General features: G+C 38.9%; 1 protein-coding gene across 3 annotated transcripts in view; it reads left to right on the top strand.

The window, feature by feature from the left end:
- The first annotated feature begins 395 nt into the window (after positions 1-395).
- The window catches only part of PTPRJ (protein tyrosine phosphatase receptor type J), a 94687-nt gene continuing 81240 nt past the window's right edge, over positions 396-13842 (top strand). For all 3 annotated transcript variants that reach the window (XM_032222163.1, XM_032222155.1, XM_032222147.1), the window contains exon 1: positions 396-996. In XM_032222163.1, coding sequence (XP_032078054.1) covers positions 946-996 — 51 coding nt within the window. In that variant the 5' untranslated portion in view covers positions 396-945. The remainder of the gene's footprint in view (positions 997-13842) is intronic.

The following is a 13842-nucleotide window of genomic DNA, read 5'->3' as shown; positions in this document are numbered from 1 at the left end:
AAGAAGGCAATAACAAACCACTCCTATATTGATTTAAAAAAACTGGTATGGATGGAGCCACAAAACATTGCACATGACCTGGCAACTTGACATTTTTGAAACGCTCAGGAGATGATACACTGCAACCGTTTCATGCACATTTTCTGTTGCAAACTCCTTCCTTTGGGTAGTTTACGCACCACCCTGAGTCACGGGTCGTTTGGTAACCTACTGAATCAATCAAACATGAAGCCCCAAAGCAGGCAAAATGTACGCTTTACCACAAGGCATGAATTCAACGCAAGAGTTTGCTTCCCAAGATCCTTAGTTGTCCGGTTGCAATCCGGGTATAACAAGCACTCCCACCCTCCAAACAAACCGGAAGATCCCCCATCCAGCGGCATTTTAGAACCCCCCCCCCCCCAATGTAGAAAATAATCTCTGCGAGGAAGAAGAGGAGAGAAGCTTCACCCTAAACTCCGATCCGGGGGAGAGAGAGGGAGGGAAGGAACGCGGGCTCGAACAACTTCCTACTCGGCTGCCAGCAGCAAACGCTGAAAAAAAAAACCCAACCCTTTAACTGCCGCCAACGTGGAGCTTAATTTCTGTCCTCTGGAAACAGCGGCGGCGGCATGGAGGAAGCGATGAATGGTCAGAAAGGGGCGGTGGCTGACTCTTTGCCCTCCCCAGGCGGTTGCCGTGCCGGGGTTTCTGCCTGTTAGTTCGCGTCTCGTCCCTGAGTTCTCCCAGCGGCTGCGGGAGGGGTGAAAGAAAAGGCTTGCGGAGGACTCCTCGGAGAAAGGGGGAGAGAGGAGAGCAGCGCGGCTCCTCCGCTTCCCTCCACCGGGGGCTTTCATTTTATTTTTTGGCGGGCGGCTTAGGAGACTTTCTGCCATGACTACATAGAGAGGCGTTGAGTGAGCGCGCATTCCCGAGCTGCCACCGCCGCCGTCGCTTCTGGGCACCATGAAGGGACTGGCGCAGGTTTTTTTCCTGGTTCTGCTATACCTCGGCAAGGTAAGGCATTTGGAGGTTGAGGTCAAAGAGTGGGGGACTTGTGTGTTGTGTGTGTTTTGTGTGTGTTGGGGGAAAAAGATGGGTCTTCTCCTGCGGAAGAAGTTCTCGGTGGTCTGACCGTCCCCCCCCCCCATCTCCCCGCATTCACCTTTGCCGCGGGTGAAGTAGCCCCTCCCCCCTTCGTCAAACTTGCTCTCGTAAACGCCTCCTGCTTTCAACTCTTTTAAAACTTCCTCCTTCCTACCTGTTTACTCCCACCCCCACTCTCTTTCCCCCACCTCCCCTCTCCGCCGTCCTAGTGACACCGGGTTTTATTTTTTTTTCCCCTCCCCAAGCTGGGAAGTAGGAAAAGGTTTCACTTAATCGCTCGGTTCAGTTCAGAAAAAGAGGAAGCGCCTGGCGCAGGTTTTGCTGATGGACGTGTTGGAGGGTTTTTTTTGGGGGGGGGGGTGGATGTCTTGCACCAGAGGCGTTTGGGTAACCCCGTCCGTCTTTGTGCAACATTAGGCGCCCGAAAACCTCTTCGGGTCAACGGGCTTCGGGTTTTGCCATTCCAGAACAAGGGCCAGTCTCCCTCTCTGCCCTAGGAAGCGGGCAATGGCAAATGTCTTTTGAAACACCTTGGCAAGAAAACTACAGGGACTCTTCACCAGGAGTCAAAAAACCGCTTGGAAAATATAGACTAGGCGAAGATTTAACTGTGCAGAGACAATTCACGAGTGATTGCGAAAGCCTGCTTGGTTGTGGCAGCTTATAATTAGGGAATTTGTTTGCCTGCATTCCCATACATATGTCATTCGTAAATCAAACTTCGTTAAGCATTCTAGAGTCGACTGTTGAGACTATAGAAATCCGGACAATGCTACATGAGAGCAAAAGTGAAATGCTCTCTGTTCACTGGCTGCCCCGATTTTTGCATTTCAGATATTTTATCCCTAACATTGGAATATAAGATAAGCGAATATACAAGATGTTCAGTTTGTGGTGTGTGGCCTATCTCATCCATGATGCTAAGCCACAGTCACCTCTGTTTTTGGCTAGTCACCTTTTGGCTAGAATGTTGTGTCACTTGCCACTCAGGTTCACAAATGAAGTTTGTAGTGAAAGCTGCAGAACTAAAAGCAGTGGCTTCAAACTCTGAATATGAGCTCCTGAAGCACTCTAAAACGTTTTCAAAGTTGCAATTTTCAGTGTGACAGAAAGGTGACATGGTATGTGAGTGCAAAATAACCATGTTAAGGATAATAATAATAAAAACTATAAAGGCCAAGCAGGAGTCCAACTGTGAATGATTTGACACATGGTTCGCTGTTTTAATAATTTCCTGTAGTTTATTCAATCTTGGTTAAACTGTGGTTTAACAATATGAACCTAGCCTATGCATTCCAGGGGTTACAAATGTGTATTTAAATGTTTATTTTCTGAAGTGACTTCTGAATTTGTCTGAAAAATCATTGTGCCAGTAATCTAATTAATCTAAGTGATATAAAATATAATCATAATTTATAATATTAAACTATTAAATATTAACAAATAACATGTTGTCATGGAAACTATACAACTATTTTGTAACAGAGAAAAGTGACCTTTTAATTTTTTGCAAATATCTTCATTTTGATTTTGTGGCTCCCTAACAGGATCTTTGAAGGGGGGGGGGGGGCTTGGCATTCTTGGACCACACTTTCAGAAATATACTTTAATTCATTTCAGCTTTAATGGAGTTGGAAGGATGCAGTTTTGCTACCCTTCCTATACTTGTTGAAATATTTGCTTAGTTTTGCTTAGAACTATGCTCTTTGTTATCTTCTTGTGATTTAGCATGCTGATCATAAAGCAAAAGGAGCAAATCTTCTCTCTCTTTTTCCCAAATACATATCCATTTTAATATGACTTTACAGAGGAAACAATTATTCTAATATGCTATTACAAAATGAACAGATGGTAGATGGCTGAGATAACCAGTAGAATGGAATAACGAATGCTATGTAGCATTAATTCATTGAGGAACTTACAGAAGGGGGAAGTCATGTTGGATCTGATTAATGTATCTAGAGAAAAATAGTGCATCTCTGCTGTAGTTCAATTTCCGTTATGGAAACTATACCGGCTCTCTAAATCATTGTAGATTTTTTAAGATCTCCCAAATTTATTACATACTTAGAATTCTAATGCAAAGGAAGGAGGATTATTTATTAAACATATAGCTGAAGTGTAATTATATTCACTTTATTTAAATATAAATGTCATCACATTCAATTGTACCATGTTGTCTAACAGTGTAGTATTTTATAGTGGTTTTTCAAGGACTTGTTTCTAGAGACTAATGCCATCAAAAACAAAGGCCTGGTTCACATGTTGTACTTAGCTGGGAATTTTACCAAGGTTTGCAGAATTAAGCTATGCCCATGATGGTGAATCTGTGGCACGCAGAGCCCTCTCTGCAGACATGCCAGCTGTTTCCCCAACCTAGCTGCACTATGCATCCGCACGTGCCTCCCACCGGCTAGCTGGTCTTTGGGTCTCTGCTGCACATATGCGGGGGGTGGGACCTTCCCCAATCTCTGCAGGTCCCCCCCCCCAGTGCGCCCTATATTTCTATTTCAGTTTTGCCACCCTCACCAACCTGGAAACCAAAACAGGGCATAGGAACACGGCACAAGGAGCCCCCATGCCCCCTTTTGGACCTGGAAAGCCTCCTGCACCAACATGGAAGCCAAAACGGGGCCTGGGGTGGGCGGGGAACATGCACGGGGAGGGGCTCATGCATGGGATATGTTTGCATTGCATTTTGAGGATTGAGAGACACACACATGCATTGGGCACTCGGCACCAAGAAGGTGAACTATCACTGTACTATACCATAGCTTCTTGAATTTGGTTTATAGAGTATAGTATAATTGGCTAGATTCACACAGTATGCTAAATCAGTAATAAAAATGCTGTGATTTAGGATGAAATTGGTCTTCAGTTTATACATGATCCGGGCCATATTCACCTGTGAATACACACATTTTTAAAAGATTGCCTCCTTCACAGTGTGCACTTCCTAGCAATATTTCCATAAGAAAGGTGTGTAGCCCTGTCTAATTAAGGAATACTCTAGGAATTAAAAAGGAATTGTAGTGTTTTTTACAATGAGATAGAGAACTTTTGCCCCTTTTGATTCTGCTGAATTACAGCTCTTAGCATCTGCCACCACTGGGCATGCTGGCAGGGGTTACTGAAAGTTATCATTCAGCTGCATCTGGAGGACTACATGTTCCCCACCCTGGTTAATGATATGGTTGTTCTTTTTCAGGTTTAGTAATATTGGCAACAAATATTACAACAAAACTTGTTACTGCAGTTGTCATTTACTAATTTCTAAGATTTTTACAATACTTTGGTCTGAGCGGCTCTTAGGAGTTTGCAATTATCTACTTTTGCTGGAGAACTTTAAAAACATGGTGCTTATCAGAACATAACCTCTTTTCGCTTCACTTTGGATAAATTCGCCAAGATACTGCTACCTTTTTGCTTACATACATACATACATACATACATACATACATACATACATACACACACACACACACACACACATACACCTGCCCCATTGCTGCTGTTATGATACACAAAACTATAAACTGATCACAGAGGCTATGCTTGCAGTAGATATTTGGCTAAAACATACTTGGTTGACATTTATAGTAAAATAGAAAACTTGATTTGATTTTAATGATTCTGTTAGCATTTGGGCATACAACAAGATCTCAGACTCTTTATCTTGTTCCTCTTGTAGTTTGACCTCTAATAAATATCCATATAGTTTTTAAATTACTTTTTCATTTGTACCTGTTAAAATTTTGTCTAGTTCAGTCATTTGGTTGTAAAGACCTTTTGATTTTCTATCTTCATTATATCTAGAGTGTATCTAGACATATGAATACCAATTCATTTCTATTGCTTCTTGCCTCAACTTTTTTAGATTTGAGTTCACCCTTTGCATTCAATATTTTAACATATCTAACTGTTCCTTTTTATATATGGGTCTGACTAAATACCGAAAGGGAAACAAAAACTTTGTTGCTCAGCCAAGCTGAAATGGGTAAGAGAAGGTCACCAGTCAATTCCAGGGTTTAAAAGAAAAAAATCAACTTTATTAAAGGTATCAAAAGAACATAGGAGTCCATACATAACACACAGCCAAAGAAGATAAAATACACCCCCACACCAACAGAAAACTCTTAACTACAGCTACATAACTTTCAACCTTACTTAATATAAACTCCCATCCAGGATTCTACCCAACTTCTCTCAACTCACTTCCAAACTCTTTCCTCATTTCTACAGCCTGACGGATCCCCCTTCTTTTTTTTTTAATTGGCCCTTGTGTTTGGTAGCTCTTAGCACATAAGCCTTGCTTGTAATTTAAAGGGCTGGCTGTGCCCCCAACACAACCTAATAGGGGTAAAAGTAATTATGTGTGATCTAAGTATTGTTGAGATCTTTCACTGTCGCTTCCAAAAATATTTGGCACACGTGCCATAAATGCATGCAAATGTAACTGAGAAATGAACAGCTATTTTATTTCATGATCAAATCATTATACATTTTGCATCCTTAGAAGCCAGTGGAAAAATATATAACAATACAAATACAAAAACATGTATTCTTCTGTAGATGAAATTTGCAAATATGAGAAGCCACAGGATGTACAGCACCATTGCATCATCTGAGACTTAAGAATTTTAAAGGAACTAACATGGTTAAATAAAGAGCTAAAAATGCTATTTCTTAATGAATGGGTTCACACTTTGTATCAAGTCAAAATTTAGGATTTGACTTAGCAAGTTGATTGAAAACCTTTAATGTTTTGCAGTCCATGATTTATTGCTTAGCATAAAAGTAGCAACATTTTTATGGGTGTGGATTGTACTTTTTATAGTAAAGAAACCAGCTGCCGAAGGCCTCAAGGTTACACTAGTGACATCACTGAGGAAAAACCAAAATGTTCAGCCGCATTTCAGTGTTGTTACCTGAAGCACTGATGTGTCCCATTGGTATAGATTGAAATAGATGCATTAAACTTATCAAAGCATTAAATTTGGGGACTACGGGATGCCTGCCTCTAGCATAGCATGTTAGTAAATCCAAACAACTGTTTTATTCAGTCAGTCATTAAATGGGACATAAAGCTCATTCTTTCCAGTGCTATATATCAGTGGTCCCCAACCTTTTTATCGCCGCGGACCAGTCAGCCTTTGATAATTTTACCGTGGCCCGCTGAGCGCGCGCAGGGGTGGGGGGGCGTTGTTCGCGACGACACATTGATTGTTTATATATCATGTGCGTACCAGCGCGGGGCTCTCTTCCCTGGAGCCTTTGCGCACGGCCCAGGAGCTTTTGCGCACGGCCCAGGAGCCTTTGCACTGCAGCGATCATGTCCCCCGGCCGCTGCAGTGATCATGGCCCCCGGCCGCTGCAGCGATCATGGCCCCCGGCCGCTGCGCGGCCTGGTGCCAGGTACTCCACGGCCCGGCACCGGTCCGCGGACCGGGGGTTGGGGACCACTGCTATATATAATACTCATAGCATTGTTTTAAGAATACAGTGACCTGATAATTTACGATTTACTGAATAAACTAAACGTTGTCGCAGAACATATTAAGGCATAAATGAGGTCTAAAAATCACAATACTTTGCACAACCTTCAAAATAACTATGATCAGTGAACCCAACTATTCACTTCACAACTATTCTGCTACCTTCCTCTGTAAGAAGTGAGTTTAAAATTCCAAGCTTTGCCATCTCATAAACAGTATCTCCTTCACCTTCAAAACAAACTGGAAGACTCCCTGAGATTCTGAAATACAGAGTAATGTGTCAGAGGAAAAGAAAAAATAAGGGAGAACAAAGCCTCATAGATACTAGTATGACAAGTAGCATCCCAGTTCAAGGTGGAATTTGGAGATTTTCAGTTTGAAAGTGGTTTTGTTAGAACTTCAGCCACAGGTGCTACAAAGTAGTTTCTGAATTTCTTCCATTAGAGCAGGGGTGTCCAAACTTGGGAATTTAAAGACTTGTGGACTTCAACTCCCAGAATTCAACTCCCATAATTTCCATGCTGGCTGGGGAACTCTGGGAGTTGAAGTCCACAAGTCTTACAAGTTCCCAAGTTTGGACACCCCTGCATTAGAGGGTTCCAAGAGGCAATGAGAGGTAGCTAATTAATGCTATATTCAAGTTCTAATAGTTACCACAGAAAAAGAGGAAGAAGTCATTGCCTGGAGAAGTGAGATAGAGAAGCTGTTGGAGTGGAGTCACTCAAAGCAATAATTTGTTTTCTTGTCTTGCAAATGAGGGCAGCATGGAGAAGCAGGCACCAATAAATTTCCTGTGTCACTGAAGAGTATTTGCCTTCCTGTAGATTTTGGAGACCGCATTTAAAAATGAAAAGGAGGTAATTCATCCAGAACAGAATCAGCAATTGATCAATGGTTACTGTTCCTACTTGTCTTTCCTAGATTATTGCCATTCTAAGCAAGCAATTCGTAAATGTTTACAGAAGATGCTAAGGACACTGTTGCATTATCATTATTGCAAATTGGTTGAGATGCCATTTCAAGTACAGTTAATCTTCAAATTATGACAGTAAAGGAGCCTGCCCATTATAGTTGTAAGTCATAATGTCAAATGGTTTGATCATGTGACTGACCCAAGTTTATGATTTTTTTGGCGGCAGTCATATTGTAAACGAGGCAGTTGTAAGTGCAAATGCTATGGTTGTTAAGCGAACCCATTGTTTGCTATGACCTGTTTTGCTGAAAACTCAAGTGATGGTTTTCTGCAAAACTTCCATAAAATGTGGTCATAAATGTTGCTAAGTGCCCGAAGTATGGTCACATGACTGAGGTGGTGATCATTGGAATTTCAGGACTGACTCCATTTTCAGGTAGGTTGTAACTTTGACAGGTTGCTAAAAGCAACCATTTGCAAGTTGGGAATTACTGTACCTATAATGATAGTTAAGTCTTGGGAATGGGGATGAATCTTCATGGGTTGGCAGTGCTATGATAAAGCACTTCAGCCTTGCAAGTTGGTGCAATCAACATATGTCCTGTTGACTGCATCAACTTAATTTCCGAATTCAGTTAATTTTCATTTCATGTAATTGTATCGGACTCAATGAAATGCCATTTGTTTTCTCTCTAATGTATTGTGCAGTCCTGCTATTGTAGTTAGTAAATTATCTTTTATGGCTTAAAGTTAATTCACTAATTCATAATTTGCAAACCACGGAAACTTAAAGCAGGATTCCTTGTTTTCTTCTTTTAAGAAAAAACAAAAAACCCTCTAGTCCAGGGTTTTGCAAGAGTTTCCGTGAGAAACTAAGGGAGAAAAACTAAAATGCAGTCCATTTCCTATCACTAGAGTTTTCCCTCTTAATTGGAGACTGTGGATTTATTTGTTGTTTAAGTAGCAGTTTCATTGAAACTGAAACTTTTTGAGAATCCTTGCTTAAAGCAATTTTTGAACCTAGCAGTTAACATGACAGATGAGGAGGAAAAGTAATAGTTTATGACGGCAGATCAGACTTATTTAAAAAAAAGGTTACATTGCCATGTGGAGGTGCTATATTTTATTTTCCCAAAGTAATCATCAGCTTCTTTTAATTGGTGTATTTATTTATATTATTTATATTATTTATATTATTTATATTATTTATATTATTTATATTATTTATATTATTTATATTATTTATATTATTTATATTATTTATATTATTTATATTATTTATATTATTTATATTATTTATATTATTTATATTATTTATATTATTTATATTATTTATATTATTTATATTATTTATATTATTTATATTATTTATATTATTTATTTATATTTATATTTAATACGTGTGCTATACAGATATTTTTCACACTTACGACTTGCTGCATCCCCATAATCGTGATCAAAGTTCAGATTCTTGGCAACTTCAGTGACTCATTTAACAACTGTGGCAAGAAATGTCGTAAAATGGGACAAAACTCCCTTAACAATTGTCTTGCTCAGCAACATAAATTTTGGTCTCAATTGTGGTTGTAAGTCAAACACTACCTATATTTATATTAAGTATTGATTTAGACAGCGCGGTAGTTATCTAGATGGACTAGGGCAGGGGTGTCAAACTCAAGGCCCGGAGGCTGAATGCAGCCTGTGGCATGTTTAGATCTGGTCTGTGCGGTTGCGCTGGAAACAGTGAAGGACTGGCCCGTGGTGCATCTGCCAATGAAAATGGAGATTGGGAGAGCTGCTGGTGACCCTCCTAAGATCCATTTTCACTGGCAAAGGGTTACAGGAGGACGTCACAGCCAAAAACGGAGCTTTGGAGCCTGTTTTTGCTGGCAGAGTGCTCGGGCCACCACAGGCACCCCCAAAACGAATGATGTCAAGCTGGCCACATCCACCCTGGGCCCCCAAGGTCACAACCCTGATGTGGTCCTCAATGAAATTGAGTTTGACACCTCTGGACTAGGGTTTGAACTGACTTAGTTCACACAATATGCTACACCAAAATCAAACATATTGTGTCTTAGTGCTGTGACAAGGAACCTAAGACATGTGTCACAGGAAATGTATGCGCCATGTAATTTTTGGTGACATATCACGCCTACAGACCCTTTGGAGACAGCTTCTAGAGCCTCCCAAAGCATTGAAGAACAGGGCAGACATTCCCTCTGTTTTTGGAAACTGCAAGGCTACACAAGAGTATTTTCCAAACTTTCTAGGCCTTTTTGGACTTGGAGCTGCTTTGGATAGACATTTTGAAAAATATCATTATGTAAGTTAATAAGTCTATGAATCTAGTTATTAAATAAATTTAAATTATTTATTAGTCTGTTATCAATTGTTTTTCTTTTGACCTGGGGGCACCTCCCCCCCAGTGGCACACAAGCAGAATCAAGATAGGCATTCAGAGGTTCTCCATCACTGGTTTAGTGTAATAACCCCAGCAGGGATTGTTCAGTGTACCGTTGCCAGTAGAAAAATGTCAATTCACTTAAACCCAGATTATTTTTTTAATGTTACAAAGAATCAGTGTGGACAAGGCAAGCTGTCTTCCTGGCAGTATGAAGGTGGAAAAAAAGTGCATTATCTGAAGTGAACAGTGCCCTAAATCTCCGTAATCTCTCTTTCTACTTGCCAGCACTAACTATAACTTGTATGTGCAGTAGAAAAAGAAATTAAGCATTTTGATGTGATATTCATTATAATATTTTAATAATACACAGGCAGTTCCCTAATTTAAGAACAAGTTCCATTTCAAATTCAGACTTTTAAATCGAATTTCTAAGTTGGACCTCATCTCTATGAACTGACTATCAATTACTAAAAATGGTGGATGGTATTCTCCCTTCCTTGAGCTGACCAACCAATGAAGCCACACAATGAACCACTGAAAATCTGCATATTAAAAATATGCGACTTCAGCAGTTCATTAAAAACACTGCACAGCTTCAGCAATTCATTGGCTGGATTCCATTTTAGATAAATTGGCAAACCTGGTTGTCTTTGAGTTTGACAATTATAACCCCGGATCACTTGTAGATAAATTCCAAGATGAGTTTTATGCACCGCTGTCACTATTTATCTCTCAATTATATTTAATGCAAATAGCTGATAGACACGTTTTTTTTCTGTTAGAGAAGGGACTAACTAGGTTATAGATCTGTTGATGTATAGTATAATTTGTAGATGAAGAATGCTGGCTTTATATCTAGCAACAAAACGTTGCTGCTTCCAAAAATAGTACATGCAACATATGGAGAGTTTAAGGCAAGAAAAAGTAATCTACATTTTTTTCTGCTGCTCAGTCAAGAGCTGCTAATTTTTGGCAATGCTAAAGGAACAAATAAAGAAGTGAGAACTAGTTCTAACTTTAAGTATTGTTAATCAATGTCTTTTCATTTCAATATAAGAAATTTGTAACGACAACACTTAGCAAATAAATCACAACAGAGTAATATTTTACATTCAGCGTAGCAATAGCTCTTGAGCCTATGGAATATGTTTCATTTTTTTCAAGCAGCACAGATAATTTTACAATTCAGAGAAGTAAAAACAAAAATTCTTGGAATTCTTGGCTTTTGTATTAGTGTACATATGCCAGTTCCTGTATCCTGATGCTCCATTTAGGATTTATATTTAACCTCTAGTGGAAAATAATTTCAGGTAAGTTGGTGTTACTTACCTCTTTCCCCAGATAGCATAAAACACCTTGCTAGTTTCACTCTCAACTGCTTCATATTCTCTCTCACACATCCATAAGGTGTTTTGAACCTAATTTTTTTTGTTTCCAAATTACTTCTACCAGATTGTCACAGTAGCATAGTGGTTATATGCCACTTTCAAATTTCTGCAAGCATTTTCTTTAAAAAAAATATCTTCCTTGCCATTGTTCAGGATTGTCTTTTGGAACAAATTAAGGAGTTTTAACTAGAGATGACTTGTTTTTAGATTTACACATATTTGTGAATTAACTAGGAACTTACCATATTCATTCTCTGAACCCTTGCTTTTCTGTGCCGTACCTATGAAGCTGAGCAGTTGTCCAATTGGCAACAGGTTGTTGGCAGATGCTAAAGAATAATGACAAAAATTAATGGCACAGGATCAGCTGGCTTTGGTAAATGAAATATGCATGCTTGGTGGATATAGCCTTGCTCTAATGGAGATGAATAGACTACAGAAAAAGATTGCTTTTTCAGACATTGTGGATTAGAATTTTCAATTGGGTGAATATAGACATGGAGTGAAAAACTGCAAATGGAGGCCTTGGACAGGTTGCAAGATGCATGTAAAGTAGATATGCTATTAAATGATATTATCTGAAGTATCTTGTAATAGAATTATAGAGATGTAGTGATATAGGCCTGAGATACCACAGTTGCTGTTTATAGATTCTTACTGCAAAAAATATTATAGTTGCCTAGGCTGCATATTGCAGTTATTAATAAGAAAACAATTGGGCTAAATAAAGCCTTATTTTTCTAATTCCATTTTCAGTATTTTATTTTTAAATTTGCAATGAAAGCTTCATTTCCCTTCTGTTTTTCTTCTTTGTATTGGCTAAGCCAGTCTCCTTAAAGAAACAAATTCTTAGCTTCAACATGGGTTCCAGCTGCTCGGAAAATTAGCAGCCAAGTTGCTTTGGGAGATTCTGCCTCTCTTGAATGGTGAAAGATTACTGTTTTCCTCTCCCTCCTCACTTTAAGTGGTGTGAAAGCGTCTGGTTATGCTGCATTGCTCACTTTATGTTGGGCAGTGATAAATGAGCAGCAGGAACACGAACAGAGAATTTGGTTAGAAATGCTGCTCTAGTTGGCAGGTTGGCACTATTCACTGCAGCCAATACCACTGTCGGTCTTGTTATTTACATTGGCTGGCCTAATCTGTGCTCTGTCCAAACCCCCTTTGGTTGTACTAGCTACTCTTTGCAACTAGATGAGACTGGGAGAGCCATAGGAACATATACGACTAAATGAGTATTTATCTAACAGATCATATGTCAGACAATTCAATGGGTAAATGCTTAATTCCTATATCATATTGTGACAGTTTACGCTCTGTAAATCAGTTAATTACATTGAATGATTCCTTTTGTATCTATTATTGATTTCTCTTCATATTAAAATCTTTTGGCCTCTGGGTTACCTAACTATAAATGAGAACCGTGTATGTTTTGTCTAGTGCATTTTGAATGCTTAATGACACTTTTGGTGATTTATTGTTTAAAAAGACTTAGCTCTTACCTTAATCCTAGTGTGTAAACCAGGCCATTGACTCATTCCAATAAGCTGGGATGTTTTAAAAATCTTGGTTTTATATGATGCAACTTAGTTGGACAACCATGCAGTTGGAAGTGATCCTGGCCATTGTTTAGCTCAAGCCACTATGTAAGTGAAATTACTCTCATCAAGACTTTGATTAAATACCTCTGGCAATGAAGCCCATGTTCCAATAGAGGTAACATTCCATGGACAATCAATGTAAAAAAAAAATCTCCAAATGCTTGTCTGAAAACTGTTTCCCATTTGTTGATTCCAGTTCTGTTCTCTGGAAAAACAAGTTTAGTTTAGGTTTAGGTTTGGGTTCAGGTCAATTCAGGTCAGTTATTATTTTATTCCCTTCGATTTGTGGCAGAATAGAAATCTTCATATTGACTGCCTTGATCCCACCAGGTTAATCTCTGTTTAAGAATCAAATGCGGGTTTTTTTTTTTGAGAAACTGTTATCTTTAATTTTAGCAGGAGAGCCTCTGCCAGGAACAGTAGCATGATTCATTTTATACTCTTGGGCATAACAAGATAATCCTTTGAATTAATAACCAACTTCAATGTAGCTGGAGATTTTTTTTACCAAGTTCTTAATTATCTGTAATTTAGTTTTAATTTTGCTTAGTCATGATTCTTAATATGTGATAAGCCCTGGGATTCTTATCAGTTAATAAGGCTTCTGCATAGTTCTCATGTGGTTATATGTTTATCATGAAAAGTACAGTAATCTCTGTTTATGATACTGTAGTAAGTCATAATGATTTACTGATTTGGGGTTAGTGAATACCACCAATATACGTCATTCAATAAATTATCATGCTTTGTGAGCCTAGATTTTTTAAATGATACTGAGTAGAAAAAAATTATTTCCAACTTATTAAAAACTTTATGGCTATAGTAGGAAAATGTAATAGTTTTGCATATCAGTCTTTCTGTCAGACGTATACGCCATACATCATTGGTTTAAGCTAAACCACATCACACTAATCAAAACTAAGCTATAGTATGGCTCAATATTATGGTATTA

The sequence above is a fragment of the Thamnophis elegans genome, chromosome 1, assembly GCF_009769535.1.
Source record: "Thamnophis elegans isolate rThaEle1 chromosome 1, rThaEle1.pri, whole genome shotgun sequence".
Lineage (NCBI taxonomy): Eukaryota > Metazoa > Chordata > Lepidosauria > Squamata > Colubridae > Thamnophis > Thamnophis elegans.
This window is presented reverse-complemented; position numbering and strand designations above follow the sequence as displayed.